The sequence below is a fragment of the Nipponia nippon genome, unplaced genomic scaffold, assembly GCF_047370975.1.
Source record: "Nipponia nippon isolate SJK-2023a ecotype South Korea unplaced genomic scaffold, ASM4737097v1 scaffold_15, whole genome shotgun sequence".
NCBI lineage: Eukaryota > Metazoa > Chordata > Aves > Pelecaniformes > Threskiornithidae > Nipponia > Nipponia nippon.
In genome coordinates, this window is record NW_028262331.1 from 8137980 (window position 1) to 8164703 (window position 26724).

Below are 26724 nucleotides of genomic sequence, written 5' to 3' on the forward strand. Positions count from 1 at the left end.
TAACTTCCTAGCCTGTCACAAACTGTAATTCTTACCTTGCACTGGTAAATATGAAGTACTTTGGAGCCATTGACTGGCTGTGGGACTCCTGCAGTTCGGTAACACAGTCAGTAACTCTAACAGATCAGCATGGCTATGTCTTTGTGCGACTTAAGCTTGCTTTTCTAATTCTCATGTATGGAACTAAATGAGTGGCTGAAATGTAGCCTGGCGTCTACCTTGTTCAATCAAAGCCTAGTAAAGCATGGCCTTGCCACAGAGCTAATGTGATTCGCTGCACATCAAGGAGATCCATGCTTCTCAAAAGAGTGGGAATATTTCTGTTAACTGGCATTTCCCAGCTACGTGACTTCTAACTGCATGTAGATAAGGAGTCTCTGGGCAGAGACTAAGCAGCTGCTTGTGGCTACAAGAACAGTGGTTATATCCTGTTGAGTGTGAGAGTCGAGGTGAAATGTGTACTCAGCAGTTCCGCAGCCTTCCTTCTAGGCAAGGAGAAATTAGCTTTCCTGTGACAGTTTGCTTAGCTGTCAAATAATGTTCCAGGAAGGGGTCAACAAAGAGGCTCTTGTCAGCAGTTTTACCATGCAGTTTGATGTCAAACATGCATGTACTATGACAGCTTTCCTGGGTATGTTACCAAGAACATACTTGAATTATCTTCCAGTGAAAAAATAATCTTACTAATCAGACTTTCACTTTCCGTGTTTTAATGATTCGTCTCTCAACACTGTTCAGATAAATGTTGTCGTGAATTTGACAGTTCAGTACAGCCTGCGATGGACTGAAGTATCCAGCCTCGAGTTAGATGAGTCCTTCGAGGCAGCATCTCTGCTGAACAGAAGAGTTGCTGCAGTCCCTGGCAACCTGTTCCATGGTTCCATGGAGCAGCTACTTCACAGAACACTTTCTTCTCAACATGCTTTCAGGAGACTGGCATAACTGAACTTTCCGACAAACGTTGGTGTAAAATAACTTGAACTGTAAATTGGTTGCCCAAGCACTGCTAGCAAGTTCTGCTTTCATATCTGCTTGAAAGCCAGGGAATTGCTTTTTGTAGTATAATGCAGGAGTATCTTACGATTCCTTCTTTTTTTCAACAATCTTTTAAACTTGTTTGTGAATTGGTGAAAGGCAGTGGACCTGAATGAGTGCAATATTAAATGTTTGAGTTTTATTCCTCTGTGGTAAGAGGAGAAGAGGTAGAAAATGTGCTGTAAACCCCTGTACACTTTTAGTTGTAGTGCAAACTCAGGAGTTTGTACATGGAATAGTATTGAAATTTTCATAATAAAAGCCTTCAAAGAAATAACCTCTTGTCACGTTTCCTAATATAATCTTAGTCTCTGTTTGCTTTGCTTAGCTTTATAAACACTCCTGCCTCACTCACCTGAACCTTAGCCTGTTTGGGAAAGAAAATAACCTATAGTTCAGGGAATGATCTGTACTCTCAAGAGTTCTGTGCATCAGGCCTGAGTGCAGCCAAGATGAGTTACCATTAGGCTTACTGGCTGAGCAATGCGAGTGCCAGTCTTGGCTGGTGACGCTCTTGTGTAATCAAGTGCAGAGATTGTCACGGTTAGAGGCAACCTCCTGTCTCAGTGCTTGAAGCAGACTTGGTTCGTGCACTTGGATCTGTTGAGATTAAAAGATGAAATCTTAGCAGAAAGAGCATCTGTACTTTAAAGACCTCACTAATGGTTGTGCCTCCATCAGAAAGCTTCTCCAAGCTTTCTTCAGAGTTCCAGTGCCCACCTAAATATTTTCAAAGAAGTATCTAGCCTTTGGAAATGGTCTTAAGTTTAAAAAGGACGACATGTTCCAGTACCAGCTAGGGTTGGATACCTCAGACATGACATGTAGCAGATGGCAGTTTGATTATGATTAAGATAAATCTGTCTTGCAATATCTAAGCAACTTTGACTCAGTGGCTATGTCTAGACTTCCCTAAGAGGTCTGCCATCTGCTAGGACTTGCTTCTTCGATTTGTTCTGCTAGCAGTGTCCGTTTGAGTACAATGCTGTGAGTTACTGCCAGGCAGAGCGCTCTGGAACTACCCTCCTTTACCAAATGAACAAGGAAATTGAGTGCTTGATAAATGATTTTGCACTTGTTAAGCTTGCAGCCCTAGCACAAGGAAATGCCACATCCTAGTAAGTCTCTCTGGCTCTACCAGATGAAACTTTGAGATCTTCAAACCTTCTCTGCCTGCCAGGGGTGTGACCGGGTTGCATATAGCCCTGCCTAGCTGATGTACAAATACCAGAGTCCCAGGCCTAGAGAACACTAGTGAAATAAAGGTGTGAAAGGGAGAATTGAACTTAAATCTGAAATCTTCTAAGTGAATCCATGTTGCTGAAGAATGTGTGGTCAGGTTCTGTGATGCTGGACCTCAAACGCTGACTTAAATCTGAGTAACAGAGTTCTGACCTGTCAAAAAGGTGGGGTTTGATTTCTATAGCTGTAGCAGCATTAAAGCAGTTTTCCTCTTGGGAGAGCTGAAAAAACACTTGCCTTTCACTTGAAAGTTTCCTGGCTTTATTGTCAGGTGGATGGATGTAAAGGGAGCTGTCTTTGAATGCAACTGTTCACTGTGGTAGGTCGCAGGAAGTGTAGATCATCTGCCTTGGAAGAATGACTTAAGCTAGCTTGATGCCTGGTTTCAAGAATTACATTTAAATCTGTTCTGCTTCTAGTCTTGTCTCTCAAAATCTTTCAAAGTAGAAAAGCTAGGTAGACCTTAAATTTACCAAAAGATCAGTGTTAACTCTCTGTAAACTAGTTGTGAAATGAGCCCTTAAACATCGAAGAGCCTGAGCATCTTTTTGGTACAGCATTGAGATCTTGTTGTTTGAACCTGACTGAAGAGCTTCAAATGGTGAAGACCTCTCCTGAAAGAGTGAGGTAACTTCAATGAAATATGTTCTTTGTCCTAAAGGAGACTAAATGCAGAGTGAATGGAGAACCATGCACAAAGGCTGAATCATCTTCTAGAAATCTTCTACTTCAGCAGACCCAAGGAGCTAAAACTGACTTGCATTTGAGTCTCAACCTTAAGCTGCACCAAGATCTGGCTGTCTAGATTCACTGAGAGATACAGATCATCCACTGAAGTGCTTTTTGTGAAGCTTGTTCTATTAACTTGGTGTGCCATAGCTTAGATGTTACTTGTTCCTCACGTGTGCTGTCTGAAAGCTGGGGCAAAGGGGAAGTGTAGTAAAACATCCTCTTTATCAGAAGCTGCAAGTAGGCAGGAACAGAGCAGCTGAGGCGTGGTCATCTCGGAGCTCGTACAGAGCGCAGCTGATAAGAGCTTAGTGTTTTTCTTCAAACTAGGACAATAATACTAAAATGGCTTTGAAGGTCTAGCCCTTCCTGGAAGACCTTGGGCTTGAAGTTCAAACAGTCTCCCAGAAAGAAAAATATCTGAAGTATTAGAAGTGGTAATTCCTCTAACGGTAGAAAACTGATCTTCAGTTTTTAAGGTATATCAACCCACAATCTGGGTGCCTCTATGTGAGATGAACTAACCGTTCCGCATTTCCACTGTTAAAAATGGAATAAACTTTGTTTCACTACTGACATCCTAATACGCTAGCCTGTTGCAAACACAACGAAGGGGTATTAACTAAACTATTCTGTTGCAAGCAGTACTAGAAGCATAATTTAAAGGTATGCATTTAAAGGTTTACAGAAGCAGACTGTGGAGGTGGTTTATTGATATCTTCTGTGTTAAGTACGGCTGTGGATGAGCCATTTCTGATTTTGGTAGTGTCCCATCTCGTGCATTAGATCTGCCTCCTGGGTGGTATACAGCCTTGCTGCTAGACAGGACTAGGCTAATTGCTAGACAGGTAGCTTTTTTTAACTCTACAAGGATAAAGATAAAGCTCAGATGCCTCACATGTGATGTTAAGCTTGAAACAGTGATAGCTGCCAAGCTCAGTGGAATGAGTTAGGGCTCTGGAAGCAAAGCTGGTGGGAGTGAGTACTGAAGCTGCAACTCTAGCACAGCTGCCAGAAGCAGGCACATTCAGTGTGCATTAAACCATATGAGGGGTTCAAAAGTTGAGTTCTCAAAACAGTAAGTTGTAAATGGAGCTTGAAGACAAGGCACCGAGCACTTGAATGCTGCAGGGCTTCTCTAGGAAGCCTGCTGGGCTTAATTGAAGATGGGCAAGAATTTGTGTGCCATGCCATTTTTGGGTAGCATGGTTGTATTGTCACAAAAAGATAGGCGAAGCCTAATATCTCTTGCGACTTTCACAAAAGCTGTTCATGGCTATACCGAGGTAGTAACTTAATGCTAAACCTTTTTTTTCTCTTCCAGCTCCAAAATCTGGGCATCAACCCAGCAAACATTGGGTTCAGCACTCTGACAATGGAGTCTGACAAATTCATCTGCATAAGAGAAAAAGTAGGAGAACAGGCTCAAGTGGTGATTATTGACATGAATGACCCCAGCAACCCTATTCGAAGACCAATTTCAGCCGACAGTGCTATCATGAACCCTGCCAGTAAAGTCATTGCGTTAAAAGGTATGGAAGTCCTGATAAATGTTTGAAGTGGATGGAGAGTTTTCTGTAAGACTAGTTTATGAGTGACTGAAGTCTCTCAGGCAATTTGTGTGGGAGGATCCCTTACCAATTTTCAACAGCTTAATGGGAGCTTAAGTTTAATGCATTTTTCAGTTCTTCTGAAGGTAACTGGGCAGTAAGTTTCCGTTAAGGCTTCCTGCTATTTGCTGATCATTAGGATGAGTTTTTTGCTTCAGTCGGGATGCTTACAGCTTCTGAGCAGGGAGAGCTTGAAGGAAGGTTCAGGCTTTAAGATAATTCTGGGGTCTCAAGTCTGGAATCACGTTAGAGAGGTGAGACCTGATATCCTAAGCGTATAAAGTCTGTTAACTAGGCCTTCCTTTACAGAGAAGAAAACTGAGACTAGGGAGGGGGGAAATATTCCTGAAGGCCTTACTCTGGCCTTGCTGGAAGAGGCGAGTGCAGCAATTTGTGCATATTTATTATAGCAGTCAGTGATAAGAAAAGTAAAACTATGCAGGGAAGACTTGTGTAGTGAATAAAGCACAAGGTCAGCTAACTTGGTATCTCTGGTGATAGAGAACAAGCATTCCTCTGGAGTCTTCAGAAATGTTGCTCTCTTTCCCCAAGAGGCCCAAGAAGCTCAGATACTGTCACTCTAGAAATGCATATATTGCTAATGGAGAGGTTTCTATGTGTTCAATGTTATTTAAGTTTGACTTTAATACTGTGCTACTGTTTTGTCACAACTTTAATGCTTTCTGGTGTGTGCAGATGGTGAGTTATTTCAGTTGACTGTACTAGTTCCTGTCCTGTCTTATGAAAAGAAAAAGCAGAATCAAATGGCTCAGATCTACAGCGGACATAGCTGAACAGTGGTGTTTAAGCACCTGAAAGCCTAAAATTCAGAGGTTTTTCATGACCTCTGAAAGAATCCTTAAGATTCAGAAAACTAATCTACTCAAGAACTCTGAAGTGTACTTAAACTATCACGATCTTGATTTTAAGCTTTTTTATAAACAGGACTGACCCTTTTGACTTGTCTAGGTTTTGCTTCTTAATAGGCCTTGCATAGCATGTAGGATACGTGTTACCCGAATGTCATCTCCCTTGACTCTAAAGCTCCAACTGCACTAGATATCGAAATAAATGACTAGTCTGTAGCCTGAGTGACACTGTATTAGACAGTCTTCTCCAAGCTCTGGAGAAATTCCTGACTCTGCATCTTATGTCAGTAGCTGAACTAATGGTGGCTCCTAACTAAATTAATCCCTGGTAAGTGAGGCACTTGGCCATATGGCACTATGACTTCAGCAAGCTGAGTTACAGTTAGTAACTCCAGCAGATATTCTGACCTGCACCTAGTTTCATATGATATTTAATATTCCTCTTGGGCTACGCTAGCATGTGCTTAAATAGCTGTCTCCTAAAACTGGTAGAAGACGGTCAGAACCTTCCTTATCTTCTCAACAGGAAGAAATAATTACTTATATGCCACTGTGTTGTAAAAACTGGTAGAAATGACTGCAGGTGGCTGTTCAGGATGTATGTATGCAACATTCTGTGTGATTTGGAGAACTGTTCCTCTTACCTGCTAGAGCTTGTGTTGGTCACTAGATTCCTTTCCTCGCACAGTTTCTGTTAGTCTGGTTTGCAGCCAGTAGCTGTGTATCCCATTAGTGCAAGCTAAGGGTTTTGGTTAATGAGTCTGAATTACGAAAGCCCTCTGCCATCTTGACCATTCCATGTTGTGCTTTCTTTATACCTAAAACAGATGCGGACATAGTTTTTTAATGACACTGGCATAGCTCTCCTCACAACTTCCAAGAAGCTCGTCATTATTGTAACCTAGTTCTAATGTACGTGAAGTATCATACAACTCATTTGTGTAGCTGAAGTTCTTGTCTCCTATCAAGTTGTTTTCCACATCTGTTTGATTGCTCAGTAGTGGCAAATTGGTAAAATTAGCCCTAGGAGTGTGGTCTGGTTAAAAGTAATAGCTGGTCACTGAAGATACTGCCAGTATATAACAGCATTTTCTTAAAGGAAGTTACGAGGGTTTAATATCACAGTGCAGCTCTTCTACTTTTAACCAGTGCTTGAAATAACAAGTGGAAACTGCAACCTGGCTAACAATGTTGTGTTTTCTAGCTGGGAAAACGCTTCAAATATTTAACATTGAAATGAAGAGCAAAATGAAGGCTCATACAATGACAGATGATGTTACCTTCTGGAAGTGGATCTCTCTGAATACTGTTGCCCTTGTAACGGATAATGCAGTCTACCATTGGAGTATGGAGGGGGAGTCCCAGCCTGTGAAAATGTTTGATCGCCATTCTAGTCTTGCTGGCTGCCAGATCATCAACTACCGTACTGATGCGAAGCAGAAATGGCTGCTGCTAACTGGCATATCTGCGCAGGTACTTTACCACTAGGGAGGCCTGCTGTGGAAGGCCCAGGGCTTGTCTCATTTCCTCCTTCTATAGGAGCAGAACTGATATGTTTGTTTTCTTTCCTAAAACATTGTTGGGGATGTAAATGTTTGTCTTGATCCTCAAACAACAAACTTAAGTGTAACTGAAAATCTTACAGTAATGGTATAAACACCAGTACAAGGTCAAGAGTCTTAAGTGATGCCTTTGTAAGAGAAAGCATGGCATGGTACTTCAGCTTGATACGACAATATTTTTACTAACACTAACATAAATGAAATTACTGGCCAAGTGCCTCTTATTCCTGACTCTTGTTCTATCTTGTTTAGCAAAATCGTGTTGTGGGAGCAATGCAGCTATATTCTGTAGACAGAAAAGTGTCACAACCAATTGAGGGACATGCAGCTAGCTTTGCGCAGTTCAAGATGGAAGGAAATGCTGAAGAATCCACTCTATTCTGTTTTGCAGTAAGAGGGCAAGCTGGGGGTAAGGTAAGACTTGGTTCTCAATATGCTGTAATCTTTAATGACTCACCCTGGTTATCTGCTTCCAGGAAAACAAGTGGTTTAAAGCACAAAGGTGCCGGTAGGAAAAAAGTGGAGGACTATGTGTCAGTCTGAATGCTATATATGTAATGTATATGAGAACTGGTGCACACACAGCTTCACAGCAGGGACTACCTGATGTAGCAGGAGTCTGTTTTGAGTCATGAAGTGAGGCAGCATGTCATGACCAGCCTAATTAGCTGCTTGAAACACGTGACTCTCAGCTTCACAGGCTAAGCCAAGGAAAAGCTGTTGTAATCTTTCTTTGATGCTGATCCCCAGTATCAGGCTTAATTTATTTCCAAATTATTGGATGAAAAAAATTAAACACTAGTGTTACAAGGCTAACTAGCGGTCTAATACTAACATTGGAATTGTGTGAGCTACTTTGACAGCTAAAATAAAGTAAAACCAAAGCTAGATTCAGAGAACCATCTTCAGAACTGTTTCTGTAGAATGTTAACCAAGTTGAAAGAGTGAGTATAAAGTGACCTAACCGAATCCTTAAACTTCTAACTAGCTAGGGGTAACTAAAGATTGTGCCTAACTCTTTCCCTCATCTATGGTACATGAATACAGTATTCCACACCTTTAGACAGTGAAAATGTTTAGGAAGACTGGCTTAGTTTATCTTTGCATGAGTTTGGGATTAAGGCTGAGGAGCAAAAGAATTGCCATATCTTCATTGTTGAATCTATTGTTACATAAATTAAATACAAGAACTAACAGGCTAATCCTATCTGTTGCACAGTTGCATATCATTGAAGTTGGCACACCACCTACTGGGAATCAGCCATTTCCAAAGAAAGCAGTGGATGTCTTCTTTCCTCCTGAAGCACAAAATGACTTTCCAGTTGCCATGCAGGTATGACAGCTGCTAACAAGAGCACAACAACAAGCCTGTACCTGCTCTTGGTGGATGTGACACTGTAACGGGGCGCTAGAAGCCAGGTGGTCAATATATTGACCTGAGGCTTGGCACTAAACGGGTGTGATTTCTGCTCCTGCTTCAGCAGTGTTAAAGTAAAGGTGGAGACAAAGGCAGCATGTTCTTATTTATGGAAGAAATATCCATGTATATTTAACTGCCTTTCAGGTTCTTAAAACATCATTCTACTGTGACAGTACTCTAATATTAAGTAAAAAACATAACAGTGCTTCTAGTTGTCCTGAAATGGCACAGCTGTCTCACAGCTAGCACTTACTCACTTTATCTAATGCCAAATTGGATTAATCTATTTGTGTTTTGCAGATCAGCGACAAGCATGATGTGGTGTTTCTCATAACGAAATATGGCTATATCCACTTGTATGACCTGGAAACTGGCACCTGTATCTACATGAACAGAATCAGTGGAGAGACCATATTTGTTACTGCACAGCATGAAGCAACAGCTGGAATTATTGGAGTAAACAGAAAGGGACAAGTAAGGAAGCTTGGCGTGGAAAGCACTTGTTTAGCTAATCCCGCTGGCCCTTAATGATACACTGTAGTGATCCTATCAATGTGTAAAAGTTTCCAGAAGTTACAAGGCAAAATAATAGAATAAGGAATATGGTAGTATCGGGCAGCTGAACAGGAGCACAGCTTGTCCGACTTCTAGTTTCTTCTACAACTCAGGTTCTGGTTGCATAATTTTAGGAGTTTTATAATGGCAGTCAGTGATCTAAACACTGGCCTACTGTTGAGGATGGAACTAGAAGGTACCTCTCTTTTGGGGGCAGATTATACCCTCTTGCAGAGCACACACTAATAGAAGTCTTAAATATGTTAACTTTGAACTCTCTGTTCAGAAAATCACGTCTGGCAGTGTTCTGAGCCCCAAAGAAAACTTGCTGCTGTATCTCCATACACATCTAACTTAACTGGTTTAAACCAGCCTACGAACATTGTACAACTATGGTTTTAGACTGAATTGATTTCAAATGTGGTTGCTTGTTCAGCATGAGTAATACAGAGCAGATTTGTTCCTAGTTTATCCTCTAGAATTGGTTACTTAAGACACTGAGTACAGGTTGCAGAAAGACAGTACTTATTTCTGACTTCTGTAAATACCTCAGTTTAAACTGACTGTTAATCATCTGCCTTGATGCAGTAATTGAACGGTAGAGGTTCTTTCTAACAGAAGGTCTGTTTCTTAAATAAAATGGCAAGACTCTGCAATTATCAAAGGATGAAAAAGCTTTCCATGTATGCCATAGCTTTCCTTTTAGAGGTTAGCTTAGCCCTTGGCTCACTTCTTATATTTGAACTAACTGAAAGTTTTCCTTGATAATTTATTCAGGTGCTCTCAGTGTGTGTGGAAGAAGAGAATATTATTCCCTATATCACAAATGTGCTGCAGAATCCTGACCTAGCTTTACGAATGGCTGTCCGCAACAATCTGGCAGGTGCTGAGGAACTCTTTGCCAGAAAATTCAATGCACTGTTTGCACAAGGGAACTATTCGGAGGCAGCAAAAGTGGCAGCTAACGCCCCAAAGGTAATGGACCAATATTCAGAATACTACTGAACTCTACTGGCTTAAGCTTCTTGCTTCAGGAAATCTCAATGAATTTCGTAAGTGGCAAGACAAGAATCTTGTTACTGCTCCTGTCCTAATGTAGTACTACTTAACATACCTCTGAAGAACCTGTACGCTATGTGCCGAGAGTGCTGATTGTATGCTGGAAGATCTTACAGCTTGTATGAAGCCCACAGAGGGGTGGCTATGAGGCTTAGTGCTTCTGGTACTTATCTTTATTGCTCCAATGATTAAAAAAGTTTCTATGGAAAGACAGCCTGCAGCTGAGGCTGCACCTGGAAACAGGACAAAAAAGGACAGACTAAGAGCAAAGATCATACTAAATTCAGATGAGAGGAGCTTGCTTGCAAGGACAAGGGTGTCTTCATTCTGTAGGATAGTCCTCTGAACTTAAATCTGCGTGGCTATTGAAACGAGCCTAATAGGCTGCCATTGCACATTTTCTGTCAAAACACCTTAGAGGCAGTGTCTGAGCTGATATTCAGCCATGCTGCTTCTGACTTATTCTGGGCTGGCAAAATGTAGTGTTGCTATAGCAAGCATTTTTAACTTCAGCTTTCTGGAGAAACTCTTGCAAAGCCACAATAGCAGAACAGAAAACTAAAGCGCATCTCTATTTCTGGCAGGGAATCCTGCGTACTCCAGACACCATACGCCGGTTCCAGAGTGTTCCAGCTCAGCCGGGACAGACTTCCCCTTTACTCCAATACTTCGGCATTCTGCTTGACCAAGGGCAGCTGAATAAATACGAGTCGCTGGAACTCTGCAGACCAGTGCTTCAGCAGGGACGCAAACAGCTCTTGGAAAAATGGTTAAAAGAAGATAAGGTAAATTTGGTCCTCCAGAGCCCTGGAGGAAGGTAACTGCCTGACAGCCTTCCCCTCCCCAGGGAAAACTCAACTGGGCAACTCATCTACATGCTAGTGTGATCAAACAGTTGAGCAATAGGTGGTCGCTGTGCCTGTAGCTATGACCCATGTTACTGCAAGAGAACTGATCAAATGCTTGAAGAGCTTCGCTAATTCTACTTAAAATTACAGCAGGGTGAACTTAATATAGAAAGCATCTGTCCTGCTGCTGTTCTTTCCCAAACCACTTCAGGCTTCTTTAGATACTGACTGACATATACTTTGAGCTGTGGTTAAATTTCTGTAATTAGCTGAAGAAAGATGCTGAAATATTGTATCGCCTAATTCTTTTTAGCTCTACAAATGTGTTTCTGACTCCTGTAGAATAGCATATGGAGCAGAGCCCACTAGATCACTGCTGGAAGAGTCAGGTGATGCTATCAAGCTGGGCCTTAATTTTTTTTTTTAAGAGCAGTCCAAAAGGAAGACAAATGAGGAAGAAGGTGGTAATGCATTTCAGCGTGGCACGGTCAGGGTGGACTGACAGTATTTATATCTTTAAACAGCTGGAGTGCTCAGAGGAGTTGGGAGACCTTGTGAAATCTGTAGATCCTACGCTAGCACTTAGTGTCTATCTGAGAGCCAACGTTCCAAACAAAGTCATCCAGTGTTTTGCCGAAACAGGACAAGTCCAGAAGATTGTTTTGTATGCTAAGAAGGTGAGAGGAAATTAAATTGCCATATCTGTCCTGTATTTAAGAATAACTATTGTATGTTCCAAAGTAGCTAAAAGTAATTGTGGAGGAATATGAGAGCTTGTGTAGTACCTACTTCGGCTTAAGGTTTTCTTATGAATAATTACTGCTAGACTTCATACATGTATCCTTTCACACTTCCCTATGCAGCCTCTTCCAAATGAGGAAATCCTGACTGGGTTGTGTAAGCTACCAACAGTAGCTTTTACTGAGCTCTGTATTTGACAAGGCGCGTGCTCTTGTTGAGTTATTGCTTTTTATTATCTCTTCAGGTTGGATATACTCCAGACTGGATTTTTTTGCTGAGGAATGTAATGAGAATCAGCCCTGATCAAGGACAGCAGTTTGCACAAATGCTTGTTCAAGATGAAGAGCCGCTTGCAGACATAACACAAGTAAATAATTTTATTGCTATGAAATGTTAACTTCAAGGTCTTAAATTGGTAAGAGGAGTCATACTCTTACCATCAGAGAAAGATTTACTTTACCGGGACCATGCTGTTTCCTGCCTGGTTTTAAGAATGCTAAATGACAGCTTAGTGCAGTGCCAGAATAAACAGTTTAGCTTTGGAAGCTGTACTTGATGTTACTTTTGTTTAAATATACTTCCAGTTTCTAATCAAAAGCCTATTTTTTTTCCCAGATTGTGGATGTCTTTATGGAATATAATTTAATTCAGCAATGTACAGCCTTCTTGCTGGATGCACTGAAGAATAATCGTCCCTCAGAAGGTCCCCTGCAAACACGTTTACTTGAGATGAACCTCATGCATGCACCTCAGGTATGCTTTCAGAGTTATATTGGATCAGGCTTGTCTGTAGCTAGACTAGCTGCTGCATTGTGGTCCATATCAGATGGTAGTGATAGTGTTTAGGAACTAAATGAAACTTGTCAATATTCCTTCTAGGTTGCAGATGCTATCCTGGGAAACCAAATGTTTACTCATTATGACCGGGCTCACATAGCTCAGCTGTGTGAGAAAGCTGGCTTGCTACAGAGAGCACTTGAACACTTCACAGACTTGTATGACATCAAGCGTGCAGTAGTTCACACTCATCTTCTCAATCCTGAGGTATGAGATCAAATATCCTGAATCTAGCAAAAGCCTGGCAATTAATAATTGCTTTCAACATTTGATTTCAGAGTGTAGTGTTCTGCTTGAGGCTAAAATAGCTTATGTGTCTTTGCAGTGGTTAGTGAATTATTTTGGTTCCTTATCGGTAGAAGACTCTCTGGAGTGTCTGCGTGCTATGTTGTCTGCTAACATTCGTCAGAACCTGCAGATCTGTGTCCAGGTAGCTTCAAAGTACCATGAACAACTGTCAACACAGTCACTTATTGAGCTGTTTGAGTCTTTCAAGAGCTTTGAAGGTAAGTTCATGCTCTTGCCTCAAGCGAGAGGAGCTAGCGCTCACCTCATCATACATTGCATATGAAGGACTGTCTATCTGCTGAAATCTAGAAACCCATATTGAGCTTAAGTACCTAGGCCTCAAAGCTGTCTCGAAACCTGACCTAAACCTTAAAGTTCCCTGTTAAGGGGGGCACCAACGTTCAGTGTTGCATACTTTAGTTTTCTGAAATGCTCGGAGCTGTAGACAACCTAAAAAGTTATCTGAAGAAGATGCTGGCCTTTTTCCTTTGTCCAAAATTGAGAGCAGCCCTGCAGAGAAGGACTTTGGGGTACTGGTGGATGAAAAGCTGGACATGAGCCAGCAATGTGTGCTTGCAGCCCAGAAGGCCAACTGTATCCTGGGCTGCAATCAAAAGAAGTGTGGCCAGCAGGTCAAGAGAAGTGATTCTACCCCTCTGCTCCTCTTTGGTGAGACCCCACCTGGAGCACTGCGTCCAGCTCTGGAGCCCTCAGCACAGGAAAGACGTGGAGCAGGTCCAGAGGAGTGCCACAAAAAACGATCACAGGGCTGGAGCACCTCTCCTGTGAGGACAGGCTGTGAGAGAGTTGGGGTTGTTCAGCCTGAAAAAGAGAAGGCTCTGGGGACACCTTATTGCAGCCTTTCAGTACTTAAAGGGGACCTATAAGAAAGATGGGGACAGACCTTTTAGCAGGGCCTGTTGCAATATGACAAGGGGTTTTAAACTAAAAGAGGGTAGATTTAGACTAGATATAAGGAAGAAATTTTTTACAATGAGGGTGGTGAGGCACTGGAACAGGTTGCCCAAGGAGGTGGTAGATGCCCCGTTCCTGGAAGCATCCGAAGTCAGGTTGGATGGGGCTCTGAGCAACCTGATCTAGTTGAAGATGTCCCTGCTTGCTGCAGGGGGGTTGGACTAGGTGACCTTTAAAGGTCCCTTCCAACCTAAACTATTCTATGAAAATGCTTATCTTAAATTTGTGTAGCCTTTGGGTTTTGGGCTTTTATACTTCTCAACAAGACTAGCTGTGTATAGTCTAGTTAGTGTGGTGGTACATCAGTGGTCAAATCTCTGCAGATGTGTGGCTGAACAGTATCTTGCTAAGCTTTAAATAAAACCTCCTTAAAGACCAAGAACACAACATAATCTGGGACTCTTGGACTCTTGGAATTTGGAGAATGGTTAGTGGAAGAAGATGCCATTGTAGACAGGTTTCTTGCATAGGCAGGCTATGTGTGTTTTTCCAAAAAACACATGAATCTCTTTTGACTAAGTGACTTGACAGTCACTTGTCTAAAGTAGCCATGTGTTATATGGCATCAGCTCTAAGGGAACTTTAGCTGTGGGTCGTGGCAAGCAGCTTTTGCACTGTGTGCTTGTTTTAGTGAAAGGTGTGATGGTAGCTTTTGGGCGCAACTAGTTCTGGTTTTCTGACTCTTCCTCGCCTTCTGTCTAGGGGTTGTATGGAAGGCACATGCTGGATGTTTTAACAAAGCTGACCTATGGCAGTTGATGATACATCAGTATTTATCAAAGTTGCGTGTAATACACGGGGAACAGCAACAGGCTCAACTCAGCTAGGACAATCTGGTCTTCGTAAAACAATTACAATACTTGAATCTTTTTTTTTCAGTTCTTTGTAAACTTCTGCAGTAGTCAGAGTCAAATTTTCGTGTAATCCTAACTTGGAAGGCTTGCTTAAAAGCTAACATTGATCCAATTCAAGTGCTTTAGCAGAATAACATGTTGACTGTTTCCCTCGAGGTTTGTTTTATTTCCTGGGCTCTATTGTAAACTTCAGCCAGGATCCAGATGTGCACTTCAAGTATATTCAAGCTGCATGCAAGACAGGACAAATTAAAGAGGTGGAAAGAATCTGCAGGGAAAGTAACTGCTATGATCCAGAACGTGTTAAAAACTTCCTCAAGGTAATGTTTGGGTAGCACTGGGCTGTCTTGGCCTGTTTGGGGTTCTGATAAAACGTGGTGCGTGTCACCAGTGAAATGAGGCAGCCCTGTGAAAATACAGATGAGTCTTAACCCTTGCACTTAAGGATCCATCTGTCCTCTTAAACCAGAGGTATCTAGCATGTTGGCGGTACCTCCTACTAGAGCCCAATATCTAAAAAATGGAGAATCTGTCAGATCAGTTCCTCACTGCTCTTAGTAAGGTTAACCTGGCTTGAACTCTTAAACCATAATAATAGCACCAACTCATCTAGAACTTGTTACAGATGTCTGCTATAAAGTAGGAAACAGGTAACTTGAAGGTTGAGAACAACCATAATGCCAAGTGAGTTCATAACTTAATGCTTATGCACAGTGTAATCAGCTTCAACTGAGCAACTACAGAAACAATAAATGAATAGCATCAATTAACTCCATAAATGCTTTCAGAGTTCAAGATCGATCTATCCCACTCGTCTTACTTGTGCACACTTACTGAAACTTCAGCCAGGTGAACCGCAGTTTAGCTCTGCTAGGATATGCCAGGCGGAGTAAATGCATGCTGACTGACTGTTAGAGCTAGGATTCGGAGCATTGCTGAAACATTTCTGAAGAGTGGAAGAAGATGGTGTGCTCCACGTTCAGATTTTGTAGCCTGTTAGTGCTGAGCTTATTGACAAATGTAACACTGCTAAAAATATCTGAGAAACAGTGTGGGAGGGGAAAACTTTATCTGGGAACATTTCCTGCCTTCATGTTTGTCGGTTACATAGCATAGTCTTAGATTTTGCTAATCATATCTGAGGATGGCAAAACTCTTCAAATGAGAATTCTATAAAAATAACCTGGTGTCACTGAGGTGTAAGGTATGTAAATTGATCAAGCCACCTAAGATTAAGTTATCAAGCTGTCAAATTCCTGATGAAAGCTATTGTTTTTTGTGCTGTTCCATGTCTGGAATGTGCAGGACATGTACCAGGTAAATCTCCCAGTACAGGCCTCCCTGTGTAAAGTCCTTAAGTGTAATTTATATGTAGGATTATATTCTGGGATGTGCATGTTCGAATAAGTGATCTGAAATATGCATCTGGAATACTGTCCGCCACATAGACTAAGCTTCTGTACTGTAACCATTGTAATCTTATGCTGAAAGTTGGAATGCTTTTAGATAACTAATCTGATTAGCAATTTAAGTAGTACTGCTACTAGCTTGATTCTTACCTTCTAACTATGGATTTAGAGAACGGTATCACAAGACACATGGCACTTGAAGTTAATTCCGTATGCAAGTTTTACGTTATGATCCACAACTTAATCTAGCCTTGGTTAAATTCCTTTTGAAATCCCAGAGTGCTAATCCTGCACACCAAACACCAGTGGCAACTAAGAATGCTACCTATAGCTTAGGCTTGTAATACTTGTACTGTGTTGTAAAACTTCGTAGACTCTGCCATCCAAAGGAGCAAGGTTAAACTTCAGAAAGCTTTTTGCTGTAAGCCCTGAAATGGGTGTGAGTACTTCTACTTGCTACATGTTGCAAACGATTAGTTGAACAATAAGCTGTGATTATTTGGTTGACTGTTGAATTTTGGCTTTCCAAATTCAGCTGCTTTAACAGTTTAAGTGACTCTATTTGTCTGCTTAAGCCTGAGACCAAAACCAAATTACTGAAGCTCTTCTCTTTATAGGAAGCTAAACTCACTGACCAGTTGCCACTCATCATTGTATGTGATCGCTTTGACTTTGTCCACGACTTGGTGCTGTACTTGTATAGAAATAATCTCCAAAAATATATTGAGATTTACGTACAGAAGGTAAGTTACAATTTGTCACTTGGCTTTAATGAGTCAAACTGATCAATCTGTCTAGTATTATATGCAACTACAGGCATTATGTTTGTAAGTATTCTGCAAACAGCCTCATACTTGAGACTGACATTTAAGTACCTGTTAGTGGCCTCTGGTAAGTTAGCCCTTACGTGAGTCAGATCTCTTATTTATTCTTTAGTCGAGCTGAGCGGTAACTGCTGCTAATGGGTCTCTTGAAGGAGGGAGACTTGGTAGAATAACTTTGGAGTTCTTAGGGTAATTTTAACTTCCAGCATTTCGGGGGGGGGTGGGTGGGTGAGTTCTCCGTTATACTTACTGCAGGGACAAATTGGCTTGCTCGGGAGGTTTTTCAGATGGGGACTGAGTATGAGTGAGCCACTGAATGGTGGTGTGAACCCCTGCTGACTGAAGAATTTACTTTCAAGCTTACCCAGAACCTCAGGACGCTGGGAGTAAAGGCAGGAAGATGAGGTCAATCTTAACTAGCAGCCTTCATGTGTACTTCTAGGGATAAGTATTGACTGCCTGTACTGTGTGACAACACACTGACTTCTTTAAATGATCTTGTTTAGGTGAATCCAAGCCGTCTGCCTGTTGTTATTGGGGGACTGCTTGATGTGGATTGCTCTGAAGATGTGATAAAGAACCTTATTCTTGTAGTGAGAGGTCAATTTTCGACTGATGAGCTTGTTGCAGAGGTTGAGAAAAGAAACAGGTATTAAACTTCTACAAGTCTCTTAATGCTGCCGGACTGGTCATGGTTATACTGCTCATCCATCAATGCATGTCCTCGTTACATAGCTAAAGCGGGTACTGACATAACAAGAAGCTGCCATTTGCAGTGAAACAAAAGTCTGCTTTACTTCTTGGCTAATGTCGGGATTTCCCTTAAGCAACCTCCAGATAATGAGTCTTTGTCATGTGATCTTCTTCATAGCATCAGAAAGTTATACCATTATAATAATGAACCAGAATGCAGGTCAAAATGGAGTACTGTAACTCTGGTTTAGTTACTGACTCTATCCTACACTGAAGCTGACTTCTGTAGTGAAGAAACTGTGCAAGTGGATACTTGCTTATTCAGTCAACCTCTCTAATATGAAAACCACTTCCTTCTAGGCTGAAACTGCTTCTGCCCTGGCTGGAAGCAAGAATTCACGAGGGTTGTGAGGAGCCTGCAACTCACAATGCACTGGCCAAAATATACATTGATAGCAACAACAACCCAGAAAGATTCCTGCGTGAGAATCCTTATTACGATAGTCGCGTTGTTGGCAAGTACTGTGAGAAGAGGGACCCTCACCTGGCCTGCGTGGCTTATGAGCGTGGACAATGCGATTTGGAACTTATTAATGTACGTATACATGCCAAGGCAGCTGACTCATGGGTTAAGTTCTAACCTGAGTATCATGGGATAGGTATTCAGGTTTATGACTGACAAAAGCTTTTGTTTCCTAAAAAGTATTAAGGTAGGAACTGCTCACTTGTAATAGAATAGGTAGCTATTTAATCTCCCTCTGCAACTTAATGAGAAATGGGAGACTCCCCTGGACATCTAGAATTGGAGGCTAATGGAAGTATCAAAGCCTGAGATTTCTCGTCTGCGTCTCAGGCAGGTTTATTTGATGTTGCAATACAGTTAGCTCATCCACTGTAGGCTCAATGGCTGTGACTTCACTCTGAATAAGCTTTTGCCTTTCACTAGGTCTGCAATGAGAACTCCCTCTTCAAAAGTCTTTCCCGCTACTTAGTTCGCCGTAAAGACCCTGAACTGTGGGCCAGCGTACTACTGGAAAGCAACCCTTACAGAAGACCGCTAATTGACCAGGTATAGATGACAAAACATTAAAAGCCTTTGCTGTCCTAACTTGACTTGCTAGTACCTGACTGAACTGATTTGTCAATGGCTTGACTCTGCCTACAGGTTGTACAGACTGCGCTGTCAGAGACGCAGGACCCTGAGGAAGTCTCTGTTACTGTGAAGGCCTTCATGACTGCAGATCTTCCTAATGAGCTGATTGAACTGCTGGAGAAAATAGTTCTTGATAACTCCGTGTTCAGTGAGCACAGGTGTGTAAAGTCAAAACTAAGTCACAGGAAACTTGAAATTATATCTGGTGCAGGTGTTAAATTACTGTGGATCAGCAAATAAACTAATACCCTTTCCAGAGGGGAGGATGAATTTCTTGATTGTTACTTGATATATACTAATATTTTCTTTCTCTATTTAGGAATCTGCAGAACCTTCTCATTCTTACAGCTATTAAGGCTGATCGCACCCGTGTCATGGAGTACATCAATCGCCTGGATAACTATGATGCGCCAGACATAGCCAATATAGCTATCAGCAATGAGCTTTTCGAGGAGGCATTTGCTATCTTCAGGAAGTTTGACGTCAACACCTCAGCTGTACAGGTATTGTAAAATCTCAGTCTGTAATAACTCCTTGTGACATGTGCATCCTCACATGAGGACTTTGCTGTTAATTGTGACTTCAGTGCTTAACACCAATTAGCAAAGTGACCAAAGCTGCTTAGTGTCTTGTCTTAGGAAGTAGAACAAACATTGTGTATTGAACCCTCTAGTAAGTGAAACTTTGTAAGCATAACTTTACTCATGCTGTGTGGGTTATATAGGGTAGTCCCTATTTTAAAAGCAGCTGTGGATCCATTGAAGAACTAACACAAAACACAGCTCAGTGTCTTGTAAAACTGACCTTTATAGAGAGTGGCTGATTGTGGTGACCCTTTCTTTAGGTATTAATATAGAGCACCTTTCTTTAGGTATTAATAGAGCACATTGGAAACCTGGATCGTGCATATGAATTTGCTGAACGCTGCAATGAGCCTGCTGTATGGAGTCAGCTGGCTAAAGCACAGCTTCAGAAAGGGATGGTAAAGGAAGCAATTGACTCGTATATTAAAGCAGATGATCCTTCCTCGTACATGGAAGTTGTTCAAGCTGCCAATGCCAGTGGTATGATTAAGTTTTATTTAAATCTTTGATGTTGTTCAGCTCTTTTGCGTGGTCTGTTGCTCAAACTGCAGTTCTGCCAAACCTGTATCTTGATGCAAGCAGAGGAATCTGGTCTTTCAAAGACTGCCCTAAACAAGAATGGGAAAAGGTAGTGTATTCCATTTGCACATCATCAGTGGTCTTACAACTACCTCCTTTAGCTAGCTGGAGACTTCTGTCAGAGTAGTTGCTACAAAGGAGGTCTTTGCATGAAATTAAATACCAGGATTCATTTAGTTAGGCCTGTTGTAAGGTGACTTTATTACTCCTAATGTAGCATGTGCAGTATGAAGGCTAGTCTTGATTGTTGGGGAATAGCTGTAGAAATACTCAGTCAAACTAGATTGAGCTGGTAGTATAGCTTAAGTACAAGTGTCCTCAATGGCGGGAAGTAAGCGTTCTGAACTTTGTTTCATAGGAAACTGGGAAGAACTGGTGAAGTATCTCCAGATGGCACGCAAGAAGGCCCGGGAGTCGTATGTGGAAACGGAACTAATCTTCGCTCTTGCTAAAACAAACCGTCTAGCAGAGCTAGAGGAGTTTATCAATGGACCCAACAATGCACATATCCAGCAAGTGAGTGAGACTGAGTTTCAGTTTTGCTGAATCATAGCAGCAAGCTCCTTAGGCCTTGCTAACCCGAGGGTGTTGGGACTTCTCTCTCTTTGGATATGCAGATAGATCTTGGACTTTAAAGGCATTTCCATTTTGATGACTTGAGTGCTACACGCTTTATGTAAGCTCTTGACTGAAAATCTGCAAGAATAACCTGATTATGCTCTCCTGTAGGTTGGTGATCGCTGTTATGATGAAAAGATGTATGAAGCAGCTAAGCTGTTGTATAACAACGTGTCCAACTTTGGCCGTTTAGCCTCGACTTTAGTTCACCTAGGTGAATACCAGGCAGCTGTGGATGGCGCTCGGAAAGCGAACAGTACTCGCACATGGAAAGAGGTAAACTTACTGATTGAATAAGTTAAGGGACTTCAAAGCTTCTGAACAGGCTACAGCTTTGATGATAAACAATAATGCAATTGTCAATTCCAGGTCTGCTTCGCTTGTGTTGATGGAAAAGAGTTCCGCCTGGCCCAGATGTGTGGACTCCATATTGTAGTGCATGCAGATGAGTTGGAAGAGCTAATTAACTATTACCAGGTAATTAAGTTGCCTCCTGTTGTACAGTCAAAGTCTAAATTCTTTCATGGCAACTCTGTCCAAAACTGGAAATTTAGAGTCAGGTTGGTTCCTAATGTGAAACATCTCTAACTGCCTGTATCTCCTAGGATCGTGGCTACTTTGAAGAGCTGATAACTATGTTGGAAGCAGCACTTGGACTTGAGCGAGCACACATGGGGATGTTTACAGAGCTAGCAATTCTCTACTCCAAATTCAAGCCACAGAAGATGAGGGAGCACTTGGAGCTATTCTGGTCCAGAGTCAACATCCCCAAGGTGAAAGTCTGAGGCCTTAAATTTAACTTAAAACGCATCTGTCGGGATTGTCTGTACCCTAGGTTTTGCAGTTAGCAGCTCTTGAAGCTATTAATAGCACTAAAGCCTGAGCACTGATGGACACTGATAGCAATACATGTTAACTGGAATTTCTAATATGCTTTTTGCTTAGGTTCTGAGAGCTGCGGAACAAGCCCATCTCTGGGCTGAACTGGTGTTCTTGTATGATAAGTATGAAGAATATGATAACGCCATAATCACAATGATGAATCACCCAACAGATGCTTGGAAAGAAGGCCAGTTCAAAGATATCATCACTAAGGTATTACTTTACTAGTGAAAGGAAATAAATTTCTTGCTATGCGCACTGCAGATCTCTTCCTTCACTAGTAGCCTGTTTAAAATTCAAAGTTCTTGATATTGCCACATAATTTCAAAGCAAGTCAACTACAGTAACTTAGAGATTTCTAGAGACCAGAATGAGTCTTGGACGGTGGCTCAGTTGTGCTGGAATATCTAAGGTTACATCTGTCTTTCATTTGGATTCCTCTATAGTCAAGCTTCTGCTCTGAATGTGCGTCCTTACTCATCTCTAGGTGGCCAATGTGGAGCTGTATTACAAGGCAGTTCAGTTCTATTTGGAATTTAAACCTCTGTTGCTCAATGATCTGCTGATGGTGTTGTCCCCTCGGCTTGACCACACTCGTGCTGTCACCTTCTTCACAAAGGTAATTTTCCTACTGTCTAGGTCAAAGAAAAAGTTGCAATTGGAAAAGCATTTAGCTGTAGCAGCATTTGAAAATGCTTAGCTACTTCACTGCCTCGTAGGGAAGATGCTAGGAGACCTCTACAAAAAGTTACCTTGACTTAAATTTGTCTACCCGATTCCTTGAAGGTTAAACAGCTACCACTGGTTAAGCCTTACTTGCGCTCTGTTCAAAATCACAACAACAAATCGGTGAACGAGTCCCTGAACAACCTCTTCATTATTGAAGAAGACTACCAGGTATGTCTTGTCTTGAAATGGTAGCATCTGGAATGGGTATCGACTTGCATGTTCTATATGCTTCGTAATAGAAGCAGCTATTCCTGAATTTCAAAGTTCTACTCAAGCTGGCTTCTGTGTCGGTTTTAACCTAATATTCTGGGTGCGTGTTTAATGTCTAGAAACACAGGTTTCTCTCTCGTTTTAGGTAGATTTTACCTGCTTGCTGTTAACTTGCATTCCTTAAGTATATGTCCTTTGCCACTTCAACCTGAACTAGTGGTGACTAGCCAAGGATTAAGTGGAGAACTGCTAGTGGCTTTGTGGGAGCTTTCTGGGTCATTCCTACTGGGGATAGACTGGCTACTTTGTTATGCGTGTGGCAGATCAGCTTGTATTTAAGGCAAGGAGTGGGTGCTAAGGAAAGAACTCACAGAAGGGACAAATAGTTATGATGTTTAGCTGTTCTACTGTTTTCAGAGAACAGCTGTCTGGTATTCAGAGGCTCTTAACCTCAGTAATCACTACTGAAAAATACTGACTGGAATACCGAAAACTACATGTGTGTCAAACACCAGCTTCTCAAAAAAAAAAAAAAAAAAATCTCTGCAGCTCTGGCTAGAGTACTTTATCCTCCTAGAAGTAGGAATACAGAACTAAGATGTATGGAAAATGTTTGTATGTTTGTGGAAGTAGTTGTACATTTGAGGTGTGCATAACTTTTTTCTCCTTAACTCAGGCTCTTAGGACTTCTATAGATGCTTATGACAACTTTGACAACATTTCTCTTGCTCAACGCTTGGAGAAACATGAACTAATAGAATTCCGAAGAATTGCTGCGTATCTCTTCAAAGGAAACAATCGCTGGAAACAGAGTGTAGAACTCTGTAAGAAAGACAGACTGTATAAGGTAAGACTACTACACAGGACTGGTTTAGCATACTTGGCTTGTTTAGAGACCTGTGACTTTCTAGTAAAGCTGCATCTTTTTGAATGCCGCTAGGTGGTGCCTGTTGCTAATCTGGCAAATCTTGCTTCGGAGCGGCAGTAGATGGACAGATTTCTTGGAAACAAGTCATAGAATGCCTCCTGTCTGCTAATGGCAGCAATAGATTACAGCTTAGTTAAATGCCGCATCTGTGTCAGTGATTGTACTGTGGCACCTGAGGCTAAGCAGACTCTCTCCTGTTGTAGGATGCAATGCAGTATGCTTCAGAATCCAAAGATACTGAGTTGGCAGAAGAGTTGTTGCAGTGGTTCTTGCAGGAGAACAAGAGAGAATGCTTTGGTGCTTGTCTCTTCACCTGCTATGATCTCCTGAGGCCGGACGTTGTCTTGGAAACAGCGTGGAGGCACAACATCATGGACTTTGCCATGCCATACTTTATTCAGGTCATGAAGGAGTACTTGACCAAGGTAAGAGTGGGTGCCTCTCCAACACTGAAAGCTTGTTAGCCACTGTGGTGTATGCCTTGAGACTGTCTGCTTGCTACTAACATTGATATGGGCTTTTGTCAAATGTCTGTCTGTCCATGTCCACACTTATTTTTCAGTCCATCTGGGGAGAGACTTCGCCCTCTAAGAGACTGAAACACTTGCAGACTTCACCCTATCTACCAATTACAGAACCTACATCAGTAGTATTTGCCTGACCATGGGCAGTGTCTTCAAGTAATTCCAGGATTCAGGCTTTTCATATGCTGTGTCAGTCAGGAGTCCCAGCTGGGATCAAGCTCTAACTAAATTCTAGACTGTATACTAAAAAAGCTTTATAGCTCGATCTTGAGTTAACTTGGTCTGCTGTGCATTTAACCTAAAATGTGGCTCTGATACTTAATGGCACTAATTATGACCTAGCTTTTGTTTGAAGTGACTTAGGATGGGGAAAGTACTTGGTAATGCTCTGACAGACTTGAACCAGATTTCAGTTAAATGCCAACTGTCGCTAGCAAGATTTGCCCAGCCAAAGCTTTTAGAGTATCTTCCAGTGAAATGGTGTACTTTCCTTAATGATTAAGACTCCTTCTGTGAGAAGTAAAAGCTTAACTCAGTGCTCGAGTCAATGAAGACTAGAGTGCCTGTTTGTTTAGAAGATTTGCCTGGCCGTTACTTCTAACGGCAGGACTACTTTCTAGTCCTATGGCAATTTGCTATCCTTAAATGCTGTATTTTGGGGGAGGTGGGGAGCTATTCAAGTAATAGCATTGCTTGTCAGATATGCCTGATGTACCAAGCTAATACTAGGCCTCTCTTGGGAGTAGTAGTCTTGGAGTAGGATTTTTAAAGATTAAAATTTCATGATCTGCTAAAGGGTTAGGATATAACTGTAGTGTAGCTAATGAAGTCAATGCAGTAAGATCTAGCAACAAGCAGAGCTGCCTTTCTAAAGCAGATACTTCTGGTGTATCTTTGTTTTTACTCACCTGTACCTTAATTATTTCTTCCCTGACGCTTTTGTTTCTACCTTTTATATGCTAAATATGGAATTTGATTTTTCTAAGCTGCACCTTCTGAATTCCTTTGCAGGTTGATGCAATAAAGGAAAAGGTGAAAGTTGATTCTTGTTTTCCATCTTTAAGTCTGGAGGACTAAGTCTAAGGATTCTGCATGAGTTTTTTTTTCTTTCCTATGTTTACTACACTGCTGCTACTGCTTTTCCCCCAAACAAAATATCACTAAAGCATATGCAAATTGTTTAACTCTACAAGTAGCTAGTGCTGTAGGACAAAAGTAGATTCATTTGCTACTAATAAGCTAATAGATCCTCAGGAAGGGCATACAGGTGATCAGTTGGATCACAGTCAACCTGGTATTGAAAGGATACACAAGTGCTACTATTTGACGGCCAATCTGACTGGAAGAGCCACCTACAATAAGAAATAATTAAGTCTTGGACCGCTGTCTCTGAACCGTAAATCAACATGGTGTTTGCTAGTTTAAGGACTGTGATCCAGTTTCTGATCTCTTGACCGTTACTAATGCGTGCTGACAGTAGGCAGAATAGATACTAGCTGCTTCAGAAGAGACTCTTCCTCATTCAGGTGTCCAGTTCTTATGGTGCTAGTCTAATCCACATGGTGCTGTAGTTCACATAGCAACTTAAAACTTCAGCTATTAGATGAAGTCTGTGGTTCTCTTCCCTGTAGTAAATTTCTTGTAGTTGTGCAAAAAAGACTGCCTTCCAAGCTCTTCAGCTTCACTAAACTTCTCTTGCTACCTCATTTAAAAAGAAAAAAAAAAAAAAGTTATGCTTATTGCTCTTCTGAGGCTACTCTGAGGCTTGGCTTTTGCTATGCAATTTTGCCCTTCCGAAGGGCAATCTCTAAGGTTTCTGTCCATCTGCTTCTGTACAAATACCACTCCGATTCTCGTTAGACCAGAGGTCAGCCTTAGTGTGAGTTTTCCATTAATGTGGTTGAGCAAAGGGTGAACAAACTGATAAATGGCTTGAAGATGGACTAAATGCAAACTGCTTTTTGGTGACAAGAGGTCTGTAATTACACCACTGGAACTCAAGGCTAACCTGACTAAAATGCGTAGTGTAAGGTCCTTCAGCAGCTAGTAAGCGAGGCAGTAAGAAAGCGTGTGTGTGAAAAAAGGTAATCGAACTGCAGTGTTTGCATAAACTACGCATGTGTAGCAGTCATTGCAATTACATCCCACTATTCCTTAAGCTACAAGGCATTGCTGTGGGCTGCGTGTGGTTTTTTGGGGGGAGCCTGTATGGCAGTCATCTTCAGACCTCACTCCTGCTTCAGTACTTTTGCCTCTTTTTCATGCACACATAACACAAGAACATTGAATGCATGTTACTTTTCCCCTGCAGCTTATTGCAGTCCCTGTGGAAAAGCCTTTAAAACAATCTTGCTGCAAGTGTGTAGGGTACTGAACCTGGTGATGCTCGAGCAAGTGGTGTAAGAACCATCCTGCAGGCTGGTTTCAAACTTGCGCTTGTTATTGTAAATACTTGTTTAGCTCTGAGGGGAGGCAACAAAACTCTGTCCAAAATGCATTAATGTCCTGGGCTGGAGGCTTTCCAAGTGTGCATAAGCCAAATGCCTCTGCTTAGTAGCAAACTCTGCACATTCTCCTTGGATTTGCATCTTTAAACTTGTGCTTCTGTGTTCAGTGTGTTCCTCTTTGAGCTAAAAACAGTGCAGTTCTCAGCACGGTGTCTGGAAATGAGCCTCAAAGCATTGGCATACACTCCTGTGTGCTTTGACAGCAGCAAGCCAGATACTGGTGTGAGGCAACAAAGAGGCTTGCCATGAAAGCCCAGTCAATGAATGAACTCAAAGCTCAGGACTTATGCCGCTTCCTGGATTTATGCCTCTAATCGAGGTTACAAATTAACAGGTTTATGGAACACGTTGTAATTCATAACTAAAATGAAGAAAGCTGATAGAGCTGCCTGCAAATATTTGCTAATGTAGCACAGTTAAGCTGAAAACTGTTTATGTCATGGATGTTGGTGTAGCTCAA

The 26724-nt window shown here is 41.7% G+C and overlaps 1 protein-coding gene across 2 annotated transcripts in view; it reads left to right on the forward strand.

Annotated features, from left to right (window-relative positions):
- The window catches only part of CLTC (clathrin heavy chain), a 34033-nt gene that overhangs the window by 4854 nt on the left and 2455 nt on the right, over window positions 1–26724 (forward strand). The window contains exons 2-31 of one of the 2 annotated variants that reach the window (XM_087751502.1): window positions 4331–4538; window positions 6690–6958; window positions 7300–7461; window positions 8267–8380; window positions 8768–8941; window positions 9800–9997; window positions 10666–10866; window positions 11454–11606; window positions 11915–12037; window positions 12286–12423; window positions 12550–12714; window positions 12833–13013; window positions 14781–14944; window positions 16651–16776; window positions 17364–17506; window positions 17911–18145; window positions 18497–18619; window positions 18716–18861; window positions 19023–19206; window positions 19575–19767; window positions 20225–20382; window positions 20596–20760; window positions 20854–20961; window positions 21090–21257; window positions 21430–21579; window positions 21854–21985; window positions 22153–22263; window positions 22982–23152; window positions 23437–23658; window positions 24769–24789. In XM_087751502.1, the coding sequence (XP_087607628.1) occupies window positions 4331–4538; window positions 6690–6958; window positions 7300–7461; window positions 8267–8380; window positions 8768–8941; window positions 9800–9997; window positions 10666–10866; window positions 11454–11606; window positions 11915–12037; window positions 12286–12423; window positions 12550–12714; window positions 12833–13013; window positions 14781–14944; window positions 16651–16776; window positions 17364–17506; window positions 17911–18145; window positions 18497–18619; window positions 18716–18861; window positions 19023–19206; window positions 19575–19767; window positions 20225–20382; window positions 20596–20760; window positions 20854–20961; window positions 21090–21257; window positions 21430–21579; window positions 21854–21985; window positions 22153–22263; window positions 22982–23152; window positions 23437–23658; window positions 24769–24789 (4806 nt within the window). The remainder of the gene's footprint in view (window positions 1–4330; window positions 4539–6689; window positions 6959–7299; window positions 7462–8266; window positions 8381–8767; window positions 8942–9799; window positions 9998–10665; window positions 10867–11453; window positions 11607–11914; window positions 12038–12285; window positions 12424–12549; window positions 12715–12832; window positions 13014–14780; window positions 14945–16650; window positions 16777–17363; window positions 17507–17910; window positions 18146–18496; window positions 18620–18715; window positions 18862–19022; window positions 19207–19574; window positions 19768–20224; window positions 20383–20595; window positions 20761–20853; window positions 20962–21089; window positions 21258–21429; window positions 21580–21853; window positions 21986–22152; window positions 22264–22981; window positions 23153–23436; window positions 23659–24768; window positions 24790–26724) is intronic. The other variant, XM_087751503.1, reaches the window with a different exon arrangement.